This window comes from Parasteatoda tepidariorum, chromosome 2 (genome assembly GCF_982258835.1).
Source record: "Parasteatoda tepidariorum strain Cologne lab strain chromosome 2, Ptep-v5.0, whole genome shotgun sequence".
In the NCBI taxonomy this organism is placed as follows: domain Eukaryota; kingdom Metazoa; phylum Arthropoda; class Arachnida; order Araneae; family Theridiidae; genus Parasteatoda; species Parasteatoda tepidariorum.
In genome coordinates, this window is record NC_141756.1 from 90,101,766 (window position 1) to 90,126,921 (window position 25,156).

A 25,156-nucleotide genomic window follows, 5' to 3' on the forward strand; every position below is an offset into this window, starting at 1 on the left:
TTCGTTGTTATGCATATTTCAAAACTTCTGTGATTCATTGCAAATTTTTTTGCAGAAACTAATATGTTTAATAATATGTCTCAGCAATCAAAGTAAAATATGCCATTTTTTTTACATATTACTATCCAAAAATAAACTTTTTTATTCAAAAAATTAACTTGATTTGCAAGGATTTCTTTCATGTAAGAAATATCTCGCCTTTAAATAGAAACAAAAATTATATTTCTACTGAGTTAGAATCTATATCATCGTTCATCGTTATCAATGTCGCATTTTTAACATTTTTGTGTGCGCCTACGGAATTGCATGAAAAACTCGGTATTAATGATTTCAACGTGCATAAATCAGCTCAATTTTAAACAGGGTTGATTATTTAAATAATGTACTGTAACATTGTTCGTTTTAAAGAGATTTCAGTAAAATATCATTGTTGAAATAGTCTCATTCAAACAATAATATTAATTAAAAGAACAGTCCAATTGTTACAGTATAACAAGACATTGTTAAACCGAGAAATTCTCATTTCTAAAGTTTATATGCGATCTGTAAGGTACTTTTTTTACGATTGCTTAAGCTATAATTAGAAAAATGGCGAAAGTGGTGCGATTTTTGCGAAAAAAGCTGTAAGTATCAGTTGTTGTTAAAATATTTGCAATGGTTACAATAATTTATCAACTTACTTAAATTCCTACGAGGACTTTGTTTTAAATCAAAGAAAAAACAAAACACTGCACTCAAAAATTCAGATTTCTAATTGTATTCTATTAAAAAGGTTTAAGTTGATTTTATAAGAAATGTGTTTTTCACTCGTAACATTCGTAAAAATTTTCTCTCCGCAATTCAATTGTTTTAAAGAACAATGTCCTCTGTCAAGTCTTGAATATGGGCGCCCATTTTTGAGCACTTTTACTATCGACTGTTATATGTCAGTTCAACTAGGCTAAATTGTTAGATGTTAGAGAGCGCAATATTGCTCTGCATTTTCTTAATATTTAATAGTTATGATTTAAAATATTTATTACAGAGGGATATTTTAATAAGTCCTAATTGAAAAATCACGACCATTTTTAACATAATTGTCAAATTTTCAATTACTACATACTATCAACGTATTACAGTTTATTTTGAACACAACTTTATAATCATCTAATCAGTTAAGAAATTAAATTTTTTTTAATTTTATTAAAATAAGCAGTTCTAAAGGCCCATTAGAAAAAGATTTGTGTAGTATTCATTTTTTGGCGATGGTATTTGTAAAGGTGAAAACGATTAAATTATTTAAGGTCATAAGAATATATCAAACTCTTTACAAAAGTTCCTTTATGGTGAACATTTTGAAGAAAAAAAATCTCGTTAGTAAAAAATATACTAATGCTACGAATCTGTTATAGTACTGAGAAAACTGGTTCATTCTGCCACTGCCCTGTTTTACTGAATATGTGAAAATAAGTTCCTATTTTCAAAGAAAAGCACAAAAACCATATATATCTAAAATTTTTAATTTTGAAAATACAAACTAAAGAAATCATTGACTCCGTTTACTAAAAGAAAAGTTTTAGGGTTCATATTTATAAAATTTTACATGAAAGTCTCGTTCTTACTATAAAGTGTTTGTTTTAACGGTAAAATGTTTCACGAAGGTTTCGTATTTATAACAAAAATTTTTGCGACTGGTCATCATTTACGATAAAATATTTCATGAAGGGTTTCTTTTCACAATAAAATTTTTTTGAAGGTTTTACTTTAAGAGACACAAATTTCTCCTAAAATAACCCCAGTTATATAATATAAAATTATTTGCCGCATGTTGTGGTTCATACGGTGTTTAAAAGATGACTAAAATATATTTCCAATTTTAGTGCAAAAGTTTTTAAGAAGGGGGAGAGTACGGACCAGAATTATTTTGAAATAAGAGCTTGGTCTGAAGTTCTCAAGGAACAAATGGCATTTGAAAGTGAAACTGAAGAGTTTAAGACTTGTAACGACAAGTCTGTGGTTGAAGGTAAGGAGTCAAAGATGACTTCTGATGATGCAAATAAGGAGAGCAAGGATGCTCATATGATTGGGACAGTTGATGAACTGGATAAAATGGAAACATTGGAGCAGTTGTTAGACTGGTTGATGCGCTGGTAAAAGATGAAAAAAGCTTGTAATGATAGCACTGATAACACAAGCTTGAGATAATAAGTGAAGACTCTCGGATGACTCAAAATTCTATAACTTTTGATAAATGATAATAATGATAAAGAATAGGCTAATGATGGTTGAAATACCGTTTCAAATTACTTTTGGTGTATTTTCTATTGCAATAACTCATAAATATGTTTCAATAAACGATTTATTAAGTAATAATTCTCATGTTTCCTCTTAATTCTTTTATCTGATTTAAATTATGATTCATATAAAAACAAATATTTGCAGTTAATAATTTTTCTTTAATATTTTCAATGTTTTTTAATTAAGCAGTTTAAAATTTGAAAAAAGAAAAAAAAAACTACACGATCATCACCGAGAAATGAATCTTTATAGTTTCAGTATTACTTGAATTTCAAGGACGAAAAATGATATCAACTTTAATCTTGAGTTGGCAATAAACTGAAAATATAATAAAACTACTTGTTTCAGTTTGTCTAAAGATTAGTAAATATTTTTTTACATCACACCATAATCGAAAAACACTGGACGCATCACTCTCAAATGACGTGGTAAAAAAATTTCGGAGATTGTCGAATACAATGAAGAAAATTACTCTTTTCCTTACAGATGTGAGGAAAATTAAATATTTTTTTTCTTTTTAAGGAAATTCGAAAAATGTAGTTCTTTTAGTTTCTTTTTCTCAGATTTTCATTTAGTTTTGTATCATTTAGTTTGTTATCAGAAAATGAGCAATATTCCATTTCTCGAATAGATGTTGAAACCATTGTTTCTTTTTTCTCTTAATCTTAATCAGATGTAGAGAGCCATTCTGTAGAGAACAATCATCAAATTAGAAAAAAAAATTTACAAGTAAATTTTTTATTATAAAAATCATAACACTTACTTGTTTTATAAATCCGGAGAATTCTAAATGAAAGATTCTTTGTTTGAAAATTTTAATCTTAAATAATATATACATAGCTAATCCCTTCATTACTTTCAGCTGACTTACCGCACAACAAAATTTTACAATTGTAAGATCTCGATACGAATTTCAATATGTAACTTAAAAACAGAACAGCTGAATTCTAGTTGAAATTATTCATTCAAAATAATAAAACGCACAACCAAAAATAACCGCACAACTTACCAAGAAAACGATAAAAAATTATTAATGATCAACACAAATGATACTATTTCAAGTAATTTGAATGATTCTTTATTTTCGTTTTCCGAGTTATATAGATTCAGAAATATATACTATTTAATAAAGAAGAATATTCTATAACTATTTCAGTTCTTCACGTTCTGAAATCAAATTTATCATTGGATGAAGTAAGCGATGTTGACACCACTTTAATTTGTAATAAGTTGAAGCTTCTTTTCTTAAATAAGAAACGATACTATGTGGTTTTCTGGCCAATAAGAATTCTCCAACAGCAATGTATCGTCCAACAGGAATATGGCAGACAGCTAGTTGCCATTCACAATCCCAAAATTACAATGAATTGATTTATTATAATCAAGGGTGTAGTTTAGCATCTAGCTTGGACATCTCTGTGAATTATAAATAATTCACAGCAACCAAAAAATACATTTTTTCACTTGAAAAAAAGAGAGTAATAAGTAAGCGAAAAAATATATATACCCATATCAAGTTGTTTAATTACATAGCAAAATATTGTGATTTATTGAAACCTAAGTTAAACATATTTAAGATTAAATATTTAAAGGTACATTAAAATACGACCGTCTTGACGCATAGATTTATTGGACAAACTTAAAGGTAAATTTCATATTTATCTATATTTCTATTACAGCATAACTGATTTCCCGTTATTTAAAGAAAGAATTTCAGAAATTTTGATGTTTTAAAACACATAAACAAACATAAAAACACACTTTAAAATGTTTTTGTTTTTTAAAATAATATTAACTATTCAATTAATTAAATAATTTGTGGGTGGTTAATGCATCATATGCTGAGTGTAAATAATGCAAACATAATGTTATATATAGCTTATTTGTACGTGTAGCTGTGCTTTGCTCAAAAAACTTAAAAATTAAGAAAATTGCCCAAGTTAATGGCTTCCAAATAATATGTAATTCATAATTAAATTTGATCAAATGTTTTCTAAACAAGCTATATTTTTAAGTGTCCAACAGTAAGTTATTTGATACTTGATGAATGAGATTTTGCGTAAAGTGTTCTTGCTTTTAATATGAGTAATATTAATAATAATTATTTATTTTTAACATTAAATTTTATTTTCAAAAAAGAATTAAGTAGCGTTTTTAAATAATTTGAGAATGATACAAAACAGTTGATATCATTCTATGAAATTTCTACTGATATTTAGATTTAATGAATGAGCCAAAAGCACTCTTTACAACTTATTCAGCCAATTTTTACCTTTACAAACCATTTTCGTCAAGGAATATAAAGAGCAAGAAACACCAATTTTATCATAAACACTATGCAGAACTAAACAGCTTATTGGACTGGTCAATACAACAGAAATGGTACTACTTCATTTTGGCGCCATAAAAAAGTTGTCCAACTTTAATTCACATGAATCGTACTTTCGTAAGTTTCTTCCGGGATGACTGAAAGAAAACTTAGTTTTTTTTTCGATGTTGAAAGATATTTAAATATCAAAGCTTTTTTATATTTTTAAAAAATAAATAAAACAAAAAATAAAAATTTAAAAAAAATTCGCGCAGTTCTACTTTTTTGGCGACTTTCAGCTTGCGCCCAGCTAATACCCTTTAAAATAGTATCGACTAAACATTTTCTGACTCCTCAATAAATTAATTACTTACTCCTCAATAAATGAATTTACTATCTCAATTAACAATTAAATATTTATAATTAAATCAATAGTTAGAATCTATATTTTAGATTATTTTCTAACAACTTCCCAAAATGCAGTAGTACACGGGGAAACAAATTCTGGTAAAATTACTTGTATGGTAATGACATTTCTGGCTATTAAAAAAGAGCCCAATTCTGGTTAATGAAACCAAAATTTACGGTATTTAAATCATTCATTTGATAATTTTTCGGTTCATATAGTAATGATTTACCGGAAATTTTGGCTTTCAAAATTATAGTTCTTATTGCGACACATGTAGTAAAAATACGGAATTGAAAGCTAAATTTATATAATGGGTTTCAAAAATTTAAGAAATGGTTTTTATATGCCATGCTCCTAGATATCACGCAAAATTACCAGATTTACTAAACTATATCATATATTTATTTTATTGTTAATTTTATCAAAATCATTACCAAAGCTCTTTTTGTTGCTTTCATAGAGCAAGAAACATCGTAAATTTTACCAAATTCTGGTATTTTTGATCATATTTTTTTCTTAGAGTACATATACTAATACTGTAGATCATTATATGCAGTCAGTATCAGTATATGGTGTGCACAAAGCTTATTACCCATGACATGTACTCCGTGTACATGCAATGGGGCTTTCTATACTCCAGAATAGTACCACAAAAACGCATGTATAAGGCGAAGAGCCGCATAATGATCTGATATAGGAGAAAGCTTGTCAAAAGTCTGATAAAAGTTTGTGTAAAACGCTCTTTTTGTTCACAATTATTTCTTGTCATTCCTTAAACCACGTAGCTTTTAAGGCAAAATTTTATATATTTTTTTTAATTAAATAGCAGCTTAAACTTATGCTTCTTCACAAAAAAGTGAAATAGAGATATAAACTAAAGATGAAAAACTGAAATAAACATTTTGGAGAATTTTGATTGTAAAATTAATTTTTAACGAATTATTTGTTTCCTTGTTTAATAACATTATGTTGAGATAATGCCAATATGTAAGCGGAATATAATAATTTTCTTAAACTACTCATGTCATTTTTTTAGAACAGGGTTTAATTTCAGTTTCTTTAAAAACTTTATGAAATTCAAAAATAAATTTTATTTTTAGCGCTGTAAAATTGCAACGATCGTGTAAAAAACATTCACTCAATGAAAAACAAATGAATCGCTTACACCAGTGTTTCCCAAACTTATGACTTTTGTGTACCTACCCTTTCTAAATTTTTCGTAACGCTGTGTACCACTAATAAAAAATTAATGCATTTTTTACTATAAAAAAATTGCACAAAAGTTAGAAATCACAATTGGCTGTTGACACCACTAATTATTAACTGTCAACTCTGCAAAAAATAGCCAATAGAAAAATACTTAATTGTAAATTTACATGGCTAGCTTTGTTTTAAAATAATTTTTTTTGAGATTTTCGTTTATTGCAAGATATTTCGCATAAGAACGCGTACCCCTGCTAAACAGTTCCCGTACCCCTGGGGGTACGCGTACCACACCTTGGGAAGCACTGGCTTACACCATTGTAAAGTAGCTATTTTTTCTTTGAGCACAGCTTGTGAAATACTCATTTGGTGAAAAAATCTTTAATTTTAAAATGTTGCATCATGTTGTTGTAATGTTATCATAAATATATTTAAGTAATATTATAAATAAGTATGTTACAGACTGAAATAGTATATTTATTTCACTTTTAGTTTATACATTTCATTACAGTCGCTAGTTTGAAAATCTAAATGTAAGAGGTCCAAATGTCAAAATTCGACGAGGAACCAAAAGACAGTTTGTCAACCAGTAAGAGCTTATCCTCTCTTTCTGCTGACTCCACTGAAAGTGATACGGAACGACGTTTCATGAAATTATTCAGAACTAAAAGTGGAGTTGAAAAACTTTTTGAGCTGCAGAAAGAGTATGGCATAGACAACCTGAGTAGAGATAGATCAGGCAGCAGTTTCGATAAAAATGACCCAATGGAGCTAGAAGCAAGGTCAACTATCTTCAAGAAACCGAGAACGGGATTGTCGAAGAATTTTGCTGCATTGTACATGATCGCATCGTTCTGCGGAAATGGCGTGACTTATCTGCCTTATGCTATGAAATTGTCAGGTTAGTCCATCTATATTTAAGGGGGACTGGGAGAAATATCACTGGGGAATATAGTTTTCTGTTGGAGGGATTTTTTTTAACGGATCTTCGTTATTTAAACACCGCAGATTTCAAATCTGCATTAGATTTCTTCCTTCAAACTACAGATTTATTTTACGTGACATTTTAAGTCTATTTTTTGTTGAAATGTACAAGTTTAAAAAGGTTGTATACAACAGAGGATCGTAATCTTGCAACAAACTTCTAAGGGAGTAAGTGCAATAATTAGGATATAAAGTGCATAGAAAGACACGCGAGGAAATGTCATCGCATAGTTTGTCTAAGCTAAGAACTCCTCCCGCCACAAAGTCTGACGTTGACTGGTGTTATGGAAACAAAAATGGCGCATTTTAGGGAGGGTAGTTTCACTCTAGGACTAACACAATAGACCGAAGGAGATTCCCTTTCTCTCGCCGACCCTAGCCGAAACCACTACAAAACAGTGACCCCGCACCCCTACTTGAAATAGTCATACTTCGTTACCATAGTCACCGTCACATGTGCAGACGAATGTCTGGGGGAGTTCTTATTTTAGACAAACTATAAACCGCTAAGTGTGTTTTCCCTATTATGAACTTTTTCTTCTTGTGCTTCTCAGGGGTGATTGTGAGACCAACTCAAAAATCCTGAAAATTTCTTGAGTAAAATTATTAATGACGCATTTCAAAAAATGATTGTCTTTATAAATTTAAATCATGGATATTTTCAAAACATTAAATTACAAATAAATTATATGCAGCATAATTTAAATGAGTAATTATGTACAAGCTTACTTTTATCTCTGATCACATTTATTATTCTACCAGAAAAAATATTTACAAATGAAAGAGATGCCAAGTATAAATTCTAGTTCCAATATTTTTAAATAAATTATACAAGAATTTTTATACATAAATGTAATCGATGATTTCTTGAAACTTGTGGACCTTGGATTTCCGGAAACTTCCGGATCGCAGTTAGCGAAAAATCCGTAAATCCGGATTTTTTCCGAAGCACAATCATCTCTGAACAGGGCATAGTATACCACATGCGACGATATTTTCGGGTAGCGACTTTCCAATGCAGCGGTGTTTAACGATAATATTTTGTTAAATAAATAAATAAAAAGAAATGATTATTGATTTTTTTTAGTTCACTATAAAACTAATTTCTAAAGAAATAAAAACTTGTGTTTTAATTGCAACCATCTACATCTAAAGAAAGAAAAAGAAAACTAGTCGTTAAGATGGTTGGATTGTATATTAGCTTTCTGGGGTAGGTAGGTAAGGTTCCTATGCAATTTCAATTCTATTGATGTGTCTTAACTCCCCTAGAACTTTGTCGAAACATTTACGATGCAACAACTTTGCAATAGTCTGGAATTCTTGCACAATAATAATAAGAAGACAATATAAGTGCACGTGTACTCTGAAATAAAACAATTAAGATCAGCGATTACATTGTGGTGCATACACTAGTTCTACAAAGCACTCTTCCCAACCGTACGTGCGTGGGAACTTCTGGCTTTGAAACTACCTGGGCTGTAAAAAATTTCGGATCAAATTACGGTAAGTACCGGCTTTTTGGAGATTCATAATTTTTAAAATCCATTTTTATTGCAAAATATTATTCCGTATTTTTTGCAAAAATATTTATTTCTTTAGAGTGATTCAGTGATTTTACGGTAATTATTACTGTAAAAATTACGGTATATCAGAATTTTTGTTCTGTAACACGTTCCAGTAAAAATGGGTTTTATGGTAAAAGTGCCTGAGTAGCGATATTTTTTAACGTTAAATTAAGATTAAATTAAGTTACGTTAAGATTAAATTAAGTAGAGAATTAGTTTAACGTTAAATTAATCTCTCCTATTCAAAAAGAGAGTTCTTTTAACGCTAGGAGAAGTGAAATTTTAGATTATTCACAAAAACCATTAAACATTAAAATTCTAACCTTAAAATACATTACATTAATTATCATGCATTTCAAATAATACCAAAAACATAAAGATTCACAAAGTGAAATAGTTTAACGTTATGTGGATAAAAACACCTGCTTATTCTCAAGAATTAATGAAAATTCTCAACCATTGAGAGACTTAAAACCGAATATACAGAGAAAAAAGAGCAGCATATAAATTTTAAAGCAATTTACTCTACTTCAATAGAGATGTCCAAGTCAGAGACTGAAACTGGATGAGTATTCTACTAACATCCAATTAATTTCCATTTGCATTATTCCAATTGGATTATTCGTATTACTATCCCAATAAAAGCGTATTCCTATTGGTTGCATCTATAACTTATTGATCATTCGTGAATTTCCAGTGGACAGGTAATTGAAGTGACGTTAGCTTAGACATTTCTATAAAATAACACCTTTATTCACTCAGACAATGTAAACGTTTAAGCTGATGCCAACTAGAAATTCATTAATGATCAATCAGCTACAGCTGTAGACAGGTCATTGTTATTAACAACTTCAGTATTAAGGTATTGATTGAACGATACTAGTTAAATGATATAGTTCAGGTCTTGGCTTTGACATCTTTATGATAATAAAAGCTGTAAAACTAAAATGAAATTTCGTTTTCCCAAAAAATATAATCTTTATCAGGCCAACTATTAAAGCTTTTAAAATTTGTAGGTTTCGTTGGATATATGATGTTTTTACTTGTTGGAATGAATTCTCTTTACTGTGGTTTACTGATTGGCAGGTGCCGAATGATAGTACAAGAGCAATGGCCAGAGTACAAAGACAACCTTCCTTCACCTTATCCTAAAATAGGTCTAAAAGCTGTAGGAAAATGGATGGAGTAAGTACTTCAGAAATCCTTTTCTGGTAAATTTGACTTTATAATTTTAGCTACTTTATAATTTTTTTTTCAATAATGTTAAAAAGACATTAAAAAGTCTTTAAGTTGTAAAAGAGTTGATAATGTAAATAATGGAGTTCTTTTTTATTTTTGGGTAATACTATACTTTATATTAGTTTTAATTATGTTAACAATAATTCGACAGTAAACCTTGTTCGATAATAGGTCTAAAAGATGTAAAAAAGGTGGTAAATAATTGAATCATCCTCTAATGAGCAATATTATACTTTATATTTGTTTTAATTATGTTAACAATAATTTGGAAATAGGTCTAAGAAGTTGTAAAAAAGTTGATAGTGTAAGTATTTATGTCGTTGTTTTCTGGGTAATATTATATTTGTTTCATTTAAATTAACACGAATTCGACAATTGATCTAAAAGTTGTAAAAATAAATATGGAGTAAATAATTGAATCATTCTCTACTGAGAATAATATTATACTTTTTATTTGTTTTAATTATGTTAACAATAATTTGAAAATAGGTCTAAAAATTGAATAAAGTTGATAGTGATAGTATTTGAGTCATTTTTTTCTGGGTAATATTATACTTTATATTTGTTTTAAATATGTTAGCAATAATTTGACAATAGGTCTAAAATTTGCAAAAAATATCTTGGAGTATATGAGTTATATAATATATGAGAAAATATATGAGTCATCATTTACTGAGTAATATTATATTTTATATTTGTTTTAATTACGTTAGCAATAATTTGACTGTGGGTTCAAAATTTGTAAAAAAAATTGACGGCATAAATATCTGAATCATCTTCTACAGGGTAATATTATGCTTTACATATTTTTTATTTTTGTTAACAATAATTTTGGAATAGGTCTAAAAGTTGTATAAAACGTTGATGGAAAAGTAATCAGTTTTTTGGTTAATATACATTTTTATACCGCTTTAATTTACGTAATTTAAAATGTCGAAACCCAAAATGTGAAGGGAATCGATAGAATAGCTCTGAAATAAAAATTTAAAAGTATAACCTTTCAGAAATTGCGAAAACTGAAATTAACTTTAAGGGTTCTAATTTTGTGACCACAATTTTGACCAAACTATTGGGACCATATCTTCCAGATGGTGACTAGACCCCCATATATTGAAAATCAAAAATACAAATCAACCGGGAAAAAAAAATCGTGTTTATTTAGAGAAAGATCGTTTTTGTATATGATTCCGTAACTTAAAATATTATCTGCATAAATTTATTAGCATAGTTGTGGTTACACCTACGAACCATTAAGTTTGAATCCTTGTATGAAATAATCCGATCATTAGATCAAAAGTTATGCAAGATGTTTCTTTTCCTTTTTTGTGTGCATAGTATATTATAACTGTAACTATAAATGTCATCGCCCGTAATTAAAGAGCTTGTTTAATATTTGTCCTTGAACCATACTCGGACCATATTAGTCCTTGACCGTATTGGAATTTAATGTCCTTGAACCATAAAGATTTCATTAGATTGAAAATTATATAGGCTCTGAAATTATTTGATATTCTTTTGAAACACCTTAAAAAATAAACAAGAAAAAGATTGCTTTGAGTTTAAACTGATTATAGTACTTCATCAAACAGGTATGTTGTGATCATTGTCATGAATATGGCTATATTCGATTGGAGCACGGTGTTAATAAGCAATATGGCCAGCATGCTAGATGAAAGTACTCCAGAGCAGCTGAAGTTTTGTATTACCCTTCTCGTAGCCGGTGCTGTTTTGTTGCCTTTCTCAATGCTTGGATCACTAAAAGACTTGTGGTGAGTAAAATGCTCGTTTTTTAATATCTGTTGCGAGTTTAGTCTTATTTATCTAGCAAAATAAGTTTATGCTTTGATATGAAATGGTTTCTAACTACACTTGAATCGAATGAAGGTGTCGCAGAATTCGATGAAATAGCGGACAATACGAAAGTCTCACGCTTCAAATTAATTAACTAGCCAATCAGAAATGGGAATGTTATTAAATCTTAAACTCTTGTTATTTTAATATGTATAGGTAGGTATTTTACTTACGTCACACTAGAGCTGCACAAGGCGCTATTGGCGACGGTCTGGGAAGCATTCCCGAGGATGATTGGAAGACATGCCATCACAATTTTTATCCTCTGCAGAGAGGCTGGCTCCCCCACTTTGGTAGCCCGACGATCTGAACGCGGAATTGAGCATTGTTATATTTAAAGAAAAAGAGCATTTGCGACAGATTTCGTATGTTAAAATATCGTCTGCACTAATTAATTAACAAATTCGATGTTAAGTCACGCCCTTTGAACTATTAAGGATTGAATGTTGATAAGTAAAAATCCTTTCGTTAGTTAAAAAGTTATTAAGTGCATTCATTTCTTTATTTTGTGCTCTGCATTTTCGAGTTCAACAATGATATTTTTCTACATTTTTAAATAACTAGTTTTATTTTTTCCTCCACCAGGTTAATCGTTTTAAGCAATACATTTATAATGGCCCTTTTCTCCTTCCTCTTGATCACTGCCATATTCATCGATAAAGATACTTATGGACAGGCGGACTATTCACTACATCATCAAGGGCAGGAAGTTGCATCAGCGTTTGGAATGATAACATTTATCGTGAGCTCTTCAGGGACCTATCCTATAATTCACGATGAAATGATTAACAGAAATCTTTATTCTCAGTCTGTGGTCGAGAGTCATATCAGTAAGTAATTCTCTAACATACAAGATAGGCACAACATCCAACAACCGTAACGAAAAATCAAATAAAAAATTATGCTACTGTCATAGTAAATTACAAAATATGACATATTATCACATAACATATCACACAATAATCACCCACTTTCACATCTAAAACTCTCCCTTTTGACGATTCGGTAATTCTTGAGCTGTATTTCGTTAGTTTGGAGAATCATTTCGTCACGAAATCACGTGATTTGTGACAAACGCAAATTCTCAAATATATGACAAAATTATTTCCTCAACTCGAAACCTCATTGCAGTGCATTGTGGGAGATTGCTAACTAGAATGAAGACAAAACGATCGAAAATAAAGTGATGAAAGAAGCCGAACGGCACAAAATATTACAAAATATAGCATGTTATGACATAACATAGCACACAATAATCCCCCACTTTCAGATATAAATAAACTCTCCCTTTTGATGATTCGGTAATTCTTGAGCTGTATTTCGTTAGTTTGGAGAATCATTTCGTCACAAAATCACGTGATTTGTGACAAACGCAAATTCTCAAATATATGACAAAAATATTTCCTCAACTCGGAACCTCATTGCAGTGCATTGTGGGAGATTGCTAACTAGAATGAAGATTAAGCGATCGAAAATAAAGTGATGAAAGAAGCCGAACGGCACAAAATATTACAAAATATGGCATGTTATCACATAACATAGCACACAATAATCACCCACTTTCAGATATAAAACTCTCCCTTTTGATGATTCGGTAATTCTTGAGCTGTATTTCGTTAGTTTGGAGAATCATTTCGTCACAAAATCACGTGATTTGTGACAAACGCAAACTCTCAAATACATGACGAAAATATTTCCTCAACTCGGAACTTTATCACAGTGCATTGTGGGAGATTGTTAATTAGAATGAAGACAAAAAGATCGAAAATAAAGTGAGGAAAGTAGCCGAGCGGCCAATCGGGTGGTCAAGGATTTGGCCTCATACAAGGAAAATTCGGGCTCGAATCTCGTTTCGGGCATCTGTGTCCTTTATCTCTCTGTTCCATTTGTCCTTCTTGTGTTGTTTGGGAGACATTGATCCACCTATATGGTGCTCACGAGAATGTGATTTTAAGAAAAGTTAGACATATTAAGCGTTACGAGGTTTTTTTAGAATGTATAGAACGACGAAATATTTCTTTAATGTTGACGAATTTCGTTACCTGGAAGAAGTGATGATATTTATTTCGTCATTTTGGCGAAATGTATAAGCATAAAGCAGGAGTATAAAACAGGAAACGGCTTTGTTCAAAACAAAAAGGTTTCGTGAAATTTGAGCATCCATTTGGTCATTTTTTACAGTGCCTATTGCTAAATTTTGTAGCAAGGCTAAGCTGACTATCCTGCAGTCTTCGTCAGTTGATATCTAGATGTTTTGAGCTGTGATTCAGTTACCATTTTATTTATCATGTTTAATTTGCATTCTTTATCATGTATTGGGAAAAATTTGTCTTGGTTGAAGACTTTTTGATGGAACTAACCCACATTTGAGTTACATGTAGAGGAAAACCACGATAACCTCACGCAGTTAGCCTGACGGATATAGAACTCTAACGCTAAGGATATTTCATTCGTCTATCACTAAGGATATTTTACGTCAACACTGGGGTAGATGCGAGCCGGGGGCGAAATTCATATCAACGAGCAATCGTTGGGATTCGAACTCGGGTCACCTCATTAGGAGACGAGCGCTCTATCTCCTGAGCCACCACGTCTCTAATATTTCACATAAATAGACAGTACATCGATATATATATATATAATTCACTTATATTCATCTTATAGCTATTATTCGGCCCGATATGGAATATTTCTTACTGAGCCTATGTCTTTCAGCCACTATTCAGGCTATAGGATACCCATTCATAATAGTGCGAGCCTAAGTCTAGTAGTGCAAAATCTAGACATCACAATTTTAAGATTTTAATGCTAAAAGGATAAGAAATATATATTCACGTTTATTTTAGCTAGTTTATTATTTTAAACCATAGCGCCGCTGGCGGGCTTGAAGATTTGCCTCAATCAGATTCAAAAAATTATTTGGCGTTGATCCTTGTTTCTTTACTTACGATAAAAATTATCCGGAATCCCTACCAACCACTTTAAAAAAAACAATAAGTAGCACATTTAACAACAAACTACCAAACAAAGTAGCGACTACAGTAGTTTTGTTTAGTCTGTTCACTGAATGCGAGTACATGGAATGAAAAATTTAAGAAACAATAGCACCCATTGCCATAGAATAATAATACCAATTAAGAAGTTTTCGCACCATTGCATTCGCACTGCTTCATTCTGAGTAATCCATTTAAAGAAGTCACTAAATGATTAGTAAGATTTTCTTAGCGTACTACTCCATCATTCAGTGTCTATATAATTCTGCGATATGTCTTGCATATTTTGTGTCTTTCATGTGACATTTTCTTATCAAAATGAAGTTTATATTAGACGAGTTGTTTATAATCAAAAAACTCATTTCATTTGAAAGAAAAATCTCGTTGCCATCAACAATATCAGAATTTTTACACGCAGGGACCGATCAAGAGAAATTCAGGCCCAATTCCCACCAAATTCTCCGTTGTCCCTTAAAAAATATTTTGAAATTAAATTACTGAATTTTGCATAATATTTTGAGTAATTAGTCCTAGCAATAGAAAAGAATCTATTGAACTACACGATTCAAGATCATTCTAAAAAATTTTGAAAGTAGACAATTGAAGATTATTTTTCTAAGATAAAGTTTATGTATCTATAAATTAAAGCAAAATATAGAACAACAAAACAATTTTATGTCAAAATAAAAATAGTTTGGTGACCACAAACAATTGAAATCAGTGATTTTTGCTAAAAATCACTGATTAGCTGAGTTATTTTTTTTTATTGTAAGCTATAATTATTTTTCATTTAATACTTAAACCAACGTTAAGAAGGTTGGTTATATATATATATACAAAGCTATCTCAGCTTCCATTAGACTTTTTACTAATTTTTGAGGCTCCTCAGAAATTGTGGGCCCTAGGCCCATGCCTACTGGGCCTAGATGATAATCAGGCTTTGCACCCCAAAACATGTTAGGTAATATAATTTTCAAACTCGGTAATAAACCACTATATTTGCAATGTGATTACCGATTTCAGTGGACACCCTGTATATTTTATTTAATTAATTGATCAATAAATTAATTAGAAAAACAAGTCTCTTTCATACAATTCATTGGTATTTCTTTAGATTATACAGTTCTGGTTAAGGTGACCAGATTTATAAATCATGATTTGAGAACAAATCAGGCAAGCATCCTCGAAAGAATTAATGATTTGAGGTCACCCATATATTTACGGAAAATATTAATTTATTTGGGCAACAAAGAATTTTTTTTAAATCGATAACTAATAGTAACAGGTGCAGAATCATTTTCAATATTGATTTCATTACTGAGCAGTTTTCAAATATCATATAATATTCTGCATTTGGATAGATGTAAATTGAATGAGTGCAGTGAGCCAAGAAAAAAATCTGCTCGGATCTTTACGTTCTATGACTCAATCCTAATGGTATATATAGGGGTATATATATAATGGTATATATATATCCCCAAAAATATAGGGGATTGCCGCAATCTGGGAATTATATTGTCCTCAGGTCAGGAGAGCGATCCAAAGTTTGAACCCCTTAATGTTAATTTTACTTTTCGCGTATTTCGCCACATAGCGAGAACTTTCTAAGCGAAATGAAAATTTTTTGAACACATTTATATAATCGTTCATCCAAAGATAAACGAATAATAATTTTAGCAAACAAATAATAATTTTAGCAAATACTTATTATTTTTAATTATTTTATTTATTAATAGTTCAAAAATACTTTAATTGTAATGTATATCTTTTTTTACGTTTTTTTAAAGTATGTAATTTCACATGGCAAAATACAATATTTGAGCAAAATTGGTTCAATAGTTCCTGAGAAATCGAGTTTTAAATAAAGGACTTCTTTAAAATTTGATTTCTCAGGAAACCGATTTTGCTCAAATTTTGCATTTTGCCATGTAAAATTACATACTATAGAATGATTTAAAAAATTTTATACCTTACAATTCAAAATTTTCGACTGTTATTTTAATAAAATAATAAATATTTACTAAAATTTTTTTTTTGCATGAAGTTATCTTTGAATAAACGAATCTTATACTTGTGCCCGAATTTTTTCAATTCGCTTAAAAAGTTCTCAAGATATGGCGAAATACGCAAAATGTAAAATTAACATTAAGGGGTCCAAACTTCGGATCGCTCTACTGACCTAACTATGGGGACCATATTTCCAAGAATGTGGCTACCCCCTATAATTTGGCGGTCAGAAACTCGAATCTGTTTTTTAAAAAAAGGCATGTTTATTCAAACAAAGGACGTCTTTGCGTCTGATTTAGAAACTAAAAATATCGTCTGCACTTATTAATTAGCATATTTGAGGTCACTCCTTCAAATCATTAAGAATGAGTCCTAGAAAGTGAAGATCCGATCATTAGATCAAAAGTTAATCAGGGTGGTTTCATCAAATTCTTTCTTTTTTTTCTTCTTTTTTTTGCCCACTGCACATGATTATTGAAATGTGTTATTTTTTGCTTAAATTATTTTAAGACGAGTATGACGTTTTCTGCTGTTATTTTTTTCATAGTGTTTTTTGCTTTTCGTTTTTATTCTTTCTAAGATAAAACTATCATTTAAAAAAAACACGCACATTTCCGATTTTTTTGACATTTTACTGCGTATAAATTCTAGAAAATTTAAGAACACACGTTAAAATTCGGGCATATTTCCTATTCTTAAAGAGCTTCAAACTTGTTGAGGATGATCCAAGGACTGTGCTCAAGATTTGAGAACATCTGGTCACCTTAGTTCTGTGTAGTTCTTCTAGTGATAACCAATTAAGTTTTTCTCAAAAATTTTATTGCAGTTGTTGGTATCATGTATGCACCACTACCTCTGATTGGATATGCAGCTTATGGGATAAATGTTAATCCCAATATCCTTCAAAATTTGTATGGAAATCATAAAATGCACGCCTTAGCCACTTTTCTGAAATTTCTTTTTGTTTTAAAAATGATGGCAACATTCCTTGTAAGTCTGAACCCCTTATTTAAAAATTTGGAGAGTCTCTTACAAGTTCCACCCAGTGAGTTTTTCTTGTTTTCTTCATAAAAGAACCCTTATTTTACTGGTTAAAAATTTGTTAACGCAAAACCGAAGCAAATAGGGCACATTGCTGTTAATTACTGAATTTTTTACAAAATTACTCGTTTGTTTGTAAAATTTTATAACTGGAAATAACTTCTTAAATACTACCGTTTTATTAGCAAAAAACAACAACTTATTTTTGTTTATTTGGCATGTTATGTACTCTTTGTAAATAGAATAGGTGTCTCAAGATTACACGATTTCCCCACTCTCCTCATTTTCCAAATATTCCTTACCATGATTATAGCAAATCTTGCTTTTTTCACCGTAGGGCGACTCTGTAAGAAGTTAGAATATATTTGAAAGGGAAAAAAGCCGAATTTGTAGACACCCTGGTAACAAAAAGGGGGAAAATGCAAAGAGTGGAGAAATCACGTAACATTCTATTTATTAAAAGTAGAGCATAAATAACTTGATAAAAGTGTCATGTAGCATAGTTTAAGAAAGCTAATGGACGACTAGTCAAATTTTCATTTTGTGACGTAGCTAAGTTAATTGTTAACCGAACTCAAAGCCAAAAAGTAAATATTTTCCTCAGAAAAGTCACTTCTTTACTTTGAAAGTAAACAAAAAAAAAAAAAAAAAAACGGTTCTCATTAACATTTAGCCAAGCACGTGAAGAAGTTTCTCCCTTCCTCATAAATGCACAAAGAAAAGCTCATTATATACAGTTGAACCCCTTTTCTTGCTTCAGAGATCGTCTTACTTACGAGGCGAACATAAACAACAAACCAAATCAGTTAAGATGCACCATCCCGTTCGCGTTGTGATATTCAGCCCATTTGTTCACCAGACTTGAATCAGTGGATATCCGTTTGATTCATCTAGAGATATTTTTTTTTTAACTTTTAGAATTTTTTTATCTTAAATTTTTCCCACGCTTAACAAAAATCCAATAATTCGTCGCTTTGAAACTAAACCGTGGTAACTCAAAAAAGCAAGTTTTTCAGGAGAGTGATTTCTAACATTTCAAGATGGCGAATCGCGCCAATGCGATAACGATTTATCTGCTCTCTAAATTAATTTTACGGAACTAATGATGATATCACGTTGTTTCTCCACAAAGATTATTTTTTTTTACGCAAAATGACCCAAATATCTCATTTTTCGATTTTTTTTTCAGTTGCTACGGTTTAGTTTCAAAGCGACGAACTATAGATTTGTTTCATGGCAATGTGAGCCTTTTGGCGTTTGTGGTTTCGCTCAGTTTAAATTACCAGAGAAGTGTAGGATGGAAGATTCTTTCCCTACTAAATTATCGGAGAAATTTAAAATTAACTTTACCTAATTAGTGCTGAACTCTTAGTGCTGAAATTGCAATACATTCGATCGCGCTTATACGAATATAAAAGATAGCATAAAATGACTATAAAGTGCTGAATAATATTTTTTTAATACGCTTGAGTGTGGCTTATCTTATCATATATTCATAAAAAAAATTATTCCCTTATCTGATAAGGTATGCTCGTTAAACGTTCGCATAGCTATTTAATAATTATCCTGCATTTGATCTACCAGTAGCACGCATATTGCATTTTGTTTATATTCTTATTTTTTTACAACAGACATTGGGTGTTAAAATTTTAACTTTAACAGGTGTGATGTACAGAGAGCAAAATAAAAAGCGGTCCACTCTGAATAACTTTTGATCTAATGATCGGATCTTCAAGCTCTAGGATTCAATCTTGAAGGTATGAGGGGTGACCTTAAAAATGCCAAGAGCAGACAATTTTTAATTTACGAATACGAAACCACACGAAAACGTTTTATCTACAAATCATACCTTTCTTATCTCAAATTTGGGTTTCAGACCCCTAAAATATTGTGAGTAGCCACAATCTGGGAAATTTGGTACCCATATTTTGGTTAGGAGAGCAGTTTAAAGTTTGGAACGCTTAATGTTAAATTTATTTTATGCGTATAATACCATATCTCGAAAACGTTTTTAAGGGAATTGAAAAATGTTTGAGCAAAATTATAAAATTCGTTTATCCAAAGATAATTCAATAGAAAATATAATTTTTAGTAATATTATTTTTTTTTAATAATAGTCTAAAATATTTTGGATTGCAATGTATAAATTCATTTAAAGAGTTTAATTTTACTTGGCAAAATTCAAAATTTGAGCAAAAGGGATCAAATAGTTTCTGAGAAATCGAAATTTGAAAATACGACTCAGGAACGCTGAAACACGAGACGTTTTCGATCAATGCGATACTTTTTCATGTCTGATTTCGTAACGTTAACTGTTATCTGCACTAAGTAATTAGCATATCAGAGGACATTACCCCCTCGAATCATTTAGATTGAGTCCTACAATGTGAAGATCCGATCATTAGATCAAAGGTTATTAAGGGTAATCCTTTTCTTTGTGTGTATTGTATTAAAATGTTAATTTTAATACATACTAAAATGTTTATTTTTTTCTAAATTTCAGAATTTGGATTTCGTAGATGTCTTTTCAGAACATCTGTTATTGTTCTGATCACATTATTGGGGTTTTTAGTTCAGCAAAATATACTGATTTTAGAAGTTGTTGGAGCAGCGTTACTGAACATCTTGGCATTTCAATTTCCAGTGATCTTTTATATTTGCCTCGTGTTAAGAAAAGGCTCAAACACACGATCCCGGTTTGCATTTTGTGTATTTATTTCTTATTTAATTTCAAATATTCTTACGATTTTCATATTCATTATTTTATACTAAACATTACATTAAATGTTTAATAAAAATCATTTGATATTAAAAATGACGAAAGAACCTTTAAAAAAAGAAATTAAATACAGTTAAAAAAATCGAAAGTGAACAATGAAAGTGAACTCAAAACATATCAATTTTCTTCAATCATCCATCTTAAAGCATTAGCTTATTCTAATTAACCTTAAATCACAAATACTAATTTATTCTCCACTATAAGAGCTTATATGCGAGATAACAAAATATTTAGGACTCACCCCTTTCATGCGATTTTTACTTTTTGTTGCTTCATAGAACAGAACAGCATTTTGCATTTATGAAGTAGAGATATTATTCTTTTCGCTTTTGAAATAAGCACCTCGAAAGCTAAAAACTTCTTAAAATTACAGGCTTGGAATACATAACACTTTTCGAAAGAAAAAAAAAACATTATGATTATTAACCATAACCAAATCATAAATGGATCAAAGCTCGTCAAGTTAAAATTCCAAAATTCATTAAAAGTTATTACGTTCTTGAAATATTCAATATTTGACATTATCATTGCAACAATATCATGAGTCCTTTGTTTATCTATTCAAACGAAGAACATCTAAACGAGCTACCATTTTTAAAAATGTGGCATAACGTATTCAGTTGTTCGTCCTTTTTCACCAAATAATACACAACAACCAAGTAACTAAACATCTTCATACGTCAACAACAAACAAAATTTAATGAAAATGGAACAAAGCTTTTAAAAAGCAAAAGTGTGTAGGATCGTTTTCAATGAATTCAACAAATACCAATGAATTTAATCTTGTAACATATTTTTTAACGTTTATAGGTTCAATATTAAGTGATAGCATCAAAGCATCAACTTTCTGATATTTGAGCCATTTCTTAAAAAAAGAAAAAAAAAAACGCGCTGACGAATAAAAAAAAAAAGACGGCTGCTGCCGTTCGCGCTTGATTTAAAATCGTTTGCTTTTTTGTAAACAAATATCAATTAGATGTTTATTCTTTTGAATGATTTTCTTCTATCGACAACCTCTCCATTTACATTTTTATGAGTAGTGAAACTAAATTTAAAATTTACTCTGATTATTATATGCATTTCAAATTACGGATTATTCAAGAAACTTAAAAGTGTCTGAACAATCATTGGGCATCATATTCTATTGAAAATTAGTCAACATTTCTTCCTGAAAATAAATCATTGTAGTGCAAACATATAATCAATAATAGTCCAAATGTATGCAAAATAGAATAAAGTATTTTACTCAAAATTAAAAAATAACAAAAATGCTTAGTTTATGGGTTTTTTCTCTCAAATCATTTATTTTTTTTACCTCTGCAATAATTCTTTTGAACAAAATAAATCTTATCAAGACGGTTTTGTGGCTATAACAGCTGTGTAAAATTTGAAATCTTTAACAGGAATCTTAAAGAAAATGTAAGTATATATATCTATTTCAAAAATAAAAGGAAAAGACATCAAAGTTCTTTCTTTAAAAAGATAACATTAAAATAGATTTATTTAAATATTGTTCAGTAATTTGGACAAGGTATAGTTACATTTAAAATCTTTTAACAATCACGAAATTAATTTAACGAAAGCAATTTTTTTAACAATCACGTTTAAGGAAATATTGTTTTTTTTTTCAAAATCATATTGAGAGACTTTAGAGCCATTTAGAAAAGATCACACGTGATTGTAATTGTTGTGACTATTCATAACTCCATTGTGATTATCATATTTAATTTAAGAGGTCGCAAAAACTGCTCACACTACTTTCAAATCATTGGTCTAACTTCAGTGAAACAAGTCACGCAAAATACCCCAATAACTTTAAAGAGGCAAGTCGTGAAATAGTTCTCATATGACTTTCAACAAAGTTGTAACTAAGTGGCGACAAAGAATCTCAGTGACTTTAGTCCCAGTGATGTATAAGTGTGATTACCATCTACCAAAAGTCACAATAAGTAGTCAGTGAAACTTTTATGTGGTATCTCAAAATAAAGTAACATTATTTATTGGGGCAATTTAAAACGGTCACACACGGTCGTCGCTGCTGTGACCATTTTTTAAATTTTTTTATGACGTTAGTGTGACACTCTGTGCTATCTGCGTACTTAATCGATGTTATATATTTATTTCTTAAATTTTTTTTGTTTGTTTGCATGCAGCACATATTTTCAATCTGATTAGAGCCACTTTATATCTTAATTGCAAAAACATTTTGTTTAAAAAGAGCAAGTATATTTTTAGTAATATGTTAGTACTAATTCTTTCAAACAATTGTTGTTTTGTCAATTTTATATAATTTTTCGCACGATAATTACAATTCTGTATTTAAAAATGTATTTAGTTTACCTAAAAAAATTAAAAATGATAGCAACTCTGCAGTAAAATTTTTACAATGACAGAAAAAAGTACTTTGAGTTATGTAACTATGCGCTTTGAATTTAGGAAAAATTCTGAATTGTGATCCGTAACATTAATCTTCAGATCTAAGCGGAAAACTTTTAATGAAAAAAATTGAATACATTTTTTTTATTTTAATTTGTAAATTTGCGCATTTATTTAAATTTAATAACTTTTATTAAAATTGTAACTTTCCTAAATATTTTTGACACTTTTTCAGAACCATAAGCAAGAAAGAATGGTGTTTTCTGATTGAAGTACTACTTGTTTCCAGTTTCGGAGGTATTGCTGCTTTAGTACAAAATGGAATAGGAATGGCGGAATTAGATTGGCACTTTCGGAAAAATTGCTACACTTACTTTCATACTGCTTCGAATCGCTCCTGTATTTTTTGTTAAAAGAAAGCGTAAAAGTTGTCTTCTATCCTACGAAGACAGGAAAAGTGGTTTTATTATTACCTTACAGAAATACTGATTTTGTATATTGCTTTTAAAAAAAACTATTAAAACGTTCTATAGTTAAAGGAAAAGTAAGTTGCTGTAAGAGTACAATTTCTTTCAGCATTTATCAGTACAAGCATTATTTTACATCTCAGTTTTTTAAGTTTATTTTAGTAATAAAGTGATTTTAAATACGATAAACTTGAAAATAATGTCAATGAAGAATTTTTGCATACTAAATATAAAAATTTCTGTTGCCATTTTTGCATGATTATTTTCGTACATAGTTGATATAATCTTTTTATCTTGAGTGTTCAACTTTTTGTTAAAATTAATTCGATGTAAAAAATTCTTTGGCCATTAGATTCGTTCGTTCGATTCGTTGTAAAAATTTTAGTGTATTTCGATACCGAATATGGTGACAATTACCTAATACCAAAGTGGTGTAGATTACCAAGATAACACTTGGTTCTTGATACTTCACTGCACCAAGAACCAATGATTATTTCCGGTGCAGTCAAGTACCAATAATGTTTTTATTTTGTTTTATTTTTCACTTTAATTGATTTAAGGTAGCTGTTATCAATTTGATATTCCATGACGCTACCATTTATCATAACAACAAAATATGATACACAATCGAGTCCTTCCAATGAGGTGAACCGGGTTCGAATCCCACCGATGGATGGTTGATACTAATTCCGCATCCGGCTTGCACCGGCCACAGTATGGACGTGAAATATCCTCAGTGGTAGACAGATCATGGGTTAGAGTCTCCTTGCCGTCAGGCTAACAGTGGGAGGTAATCGTGGTCTTCCACTCCATCGAACGCAAATGCGGGTTAGTTCCATCAAAAAGTCCTCCATGAAGGCAAATTTCTCCAATGCTTAATTCATGATTTCCCTTGACTTCTGGATTGGTGCAAAATTACAAGGCTATGAAGTTGAACATTAGTAATCGTAAACCCAAAAACTAGGTCGGCTGTTCAACGGCTGTTATAATATAATAATAATATCATATCAGTATGAAATATACATATCTCTTTCTCGGGTGAAAAGAAAACATTATTTCTCAGTATTGTGTACAGATTCTGGATTCTTTTGTTTTAATGCTGTTTTCAAGTGCACTTGATTAGTTTTCCAAACCCAAGTAATCTTTCATTCCATAATCATTTTTAAGCTTATTTAAAAGAAAAATATATTGATTACTAATTATTCATACAATAGTATAAAATTTAAATTTCGTTAATGTGTATAGTTGTGGTGATGTTTTAAAGTCAAAGTTTAAAGTTACTCTTAATTAAAAAAATTACAACTTTATTATCTATTTTACCTAGCGTATTTAAACGTGTGTATTCCATACAAATTGAGTTTAAATAAATAATGTATAGTGCGTAAATATTTATTATTGTTACTATTTTTTAATTAATAATGGTCAAAAAAATTTGAATTGTAAGATTTAACAAATTTTTTTTGCATCCTTTGAAAGAAAATAATTTTAAGAGGCAAAATGCAAAATTTGAGTAAAATCGGTTTAATGCTTCCTGAGAAATTGAATTTCAAAGAAGTCGGATATTTAAAATTCGATTTCACAGGAACTATTCAACCGACTTTGTTCAAATTTTTTTATTTTGCGGTGTAAAATTATATTTTTTAAAAATGATGGAAAA

The 25,156-nt window shown here is 30.0% G+C and overlaps 2 protein-coding genes across 2 annotated transcripts in view; one reads left to right on the forward strand and one right to left on the reverse strand.

Annotated features, from left to right (window-relative positions):
• Positions 1–19,283, reverse strand: part of LOC107439773 (sn-1-specific diacylglycerol lipase ABHD11) — a 56,231-nt gene extending 36,948 nt beyond the window's left edge. Inside the window, exon 1 of the mRNA XM_087157708.1 lies at positions 19,228–19,283. Within this exon, the coding sequence (XP_087013834.1) occupies positions 19,228–19,268 (41 nt within the window). The 5' untranslated portion in view covers positions 19,269–19,283. The remainder of the gene's footprint in view (positions 1–19,227) is intronic.
• LOC107439775 (uncharacterized) lies at positions 6,709–23,746 on the forward strand. Its single transcript, XM_043041370.3, has 7 exons — positions 6,709–7,098; positions 9,763–9,931; positions 11,575–11,754; positions 12,422–12,666; positions 17,663–17,881; positions 20,381–20,573; positions 23,268–23,746. The coding sequence occupies exons 1-7, from the start codon at positions 6,744–6,746 to the stop codon at positions 23,443–23,445; spliced, it is 1,539 nt and encodes a 512-aa protein (XP_042897304.2). The 5' UTR covers positions 6,709–6,743; the 3' UTR covers positions 23,446–23,746.
• Positions 23,747–25,156: the final 1,410 nt, after the last annotated feature.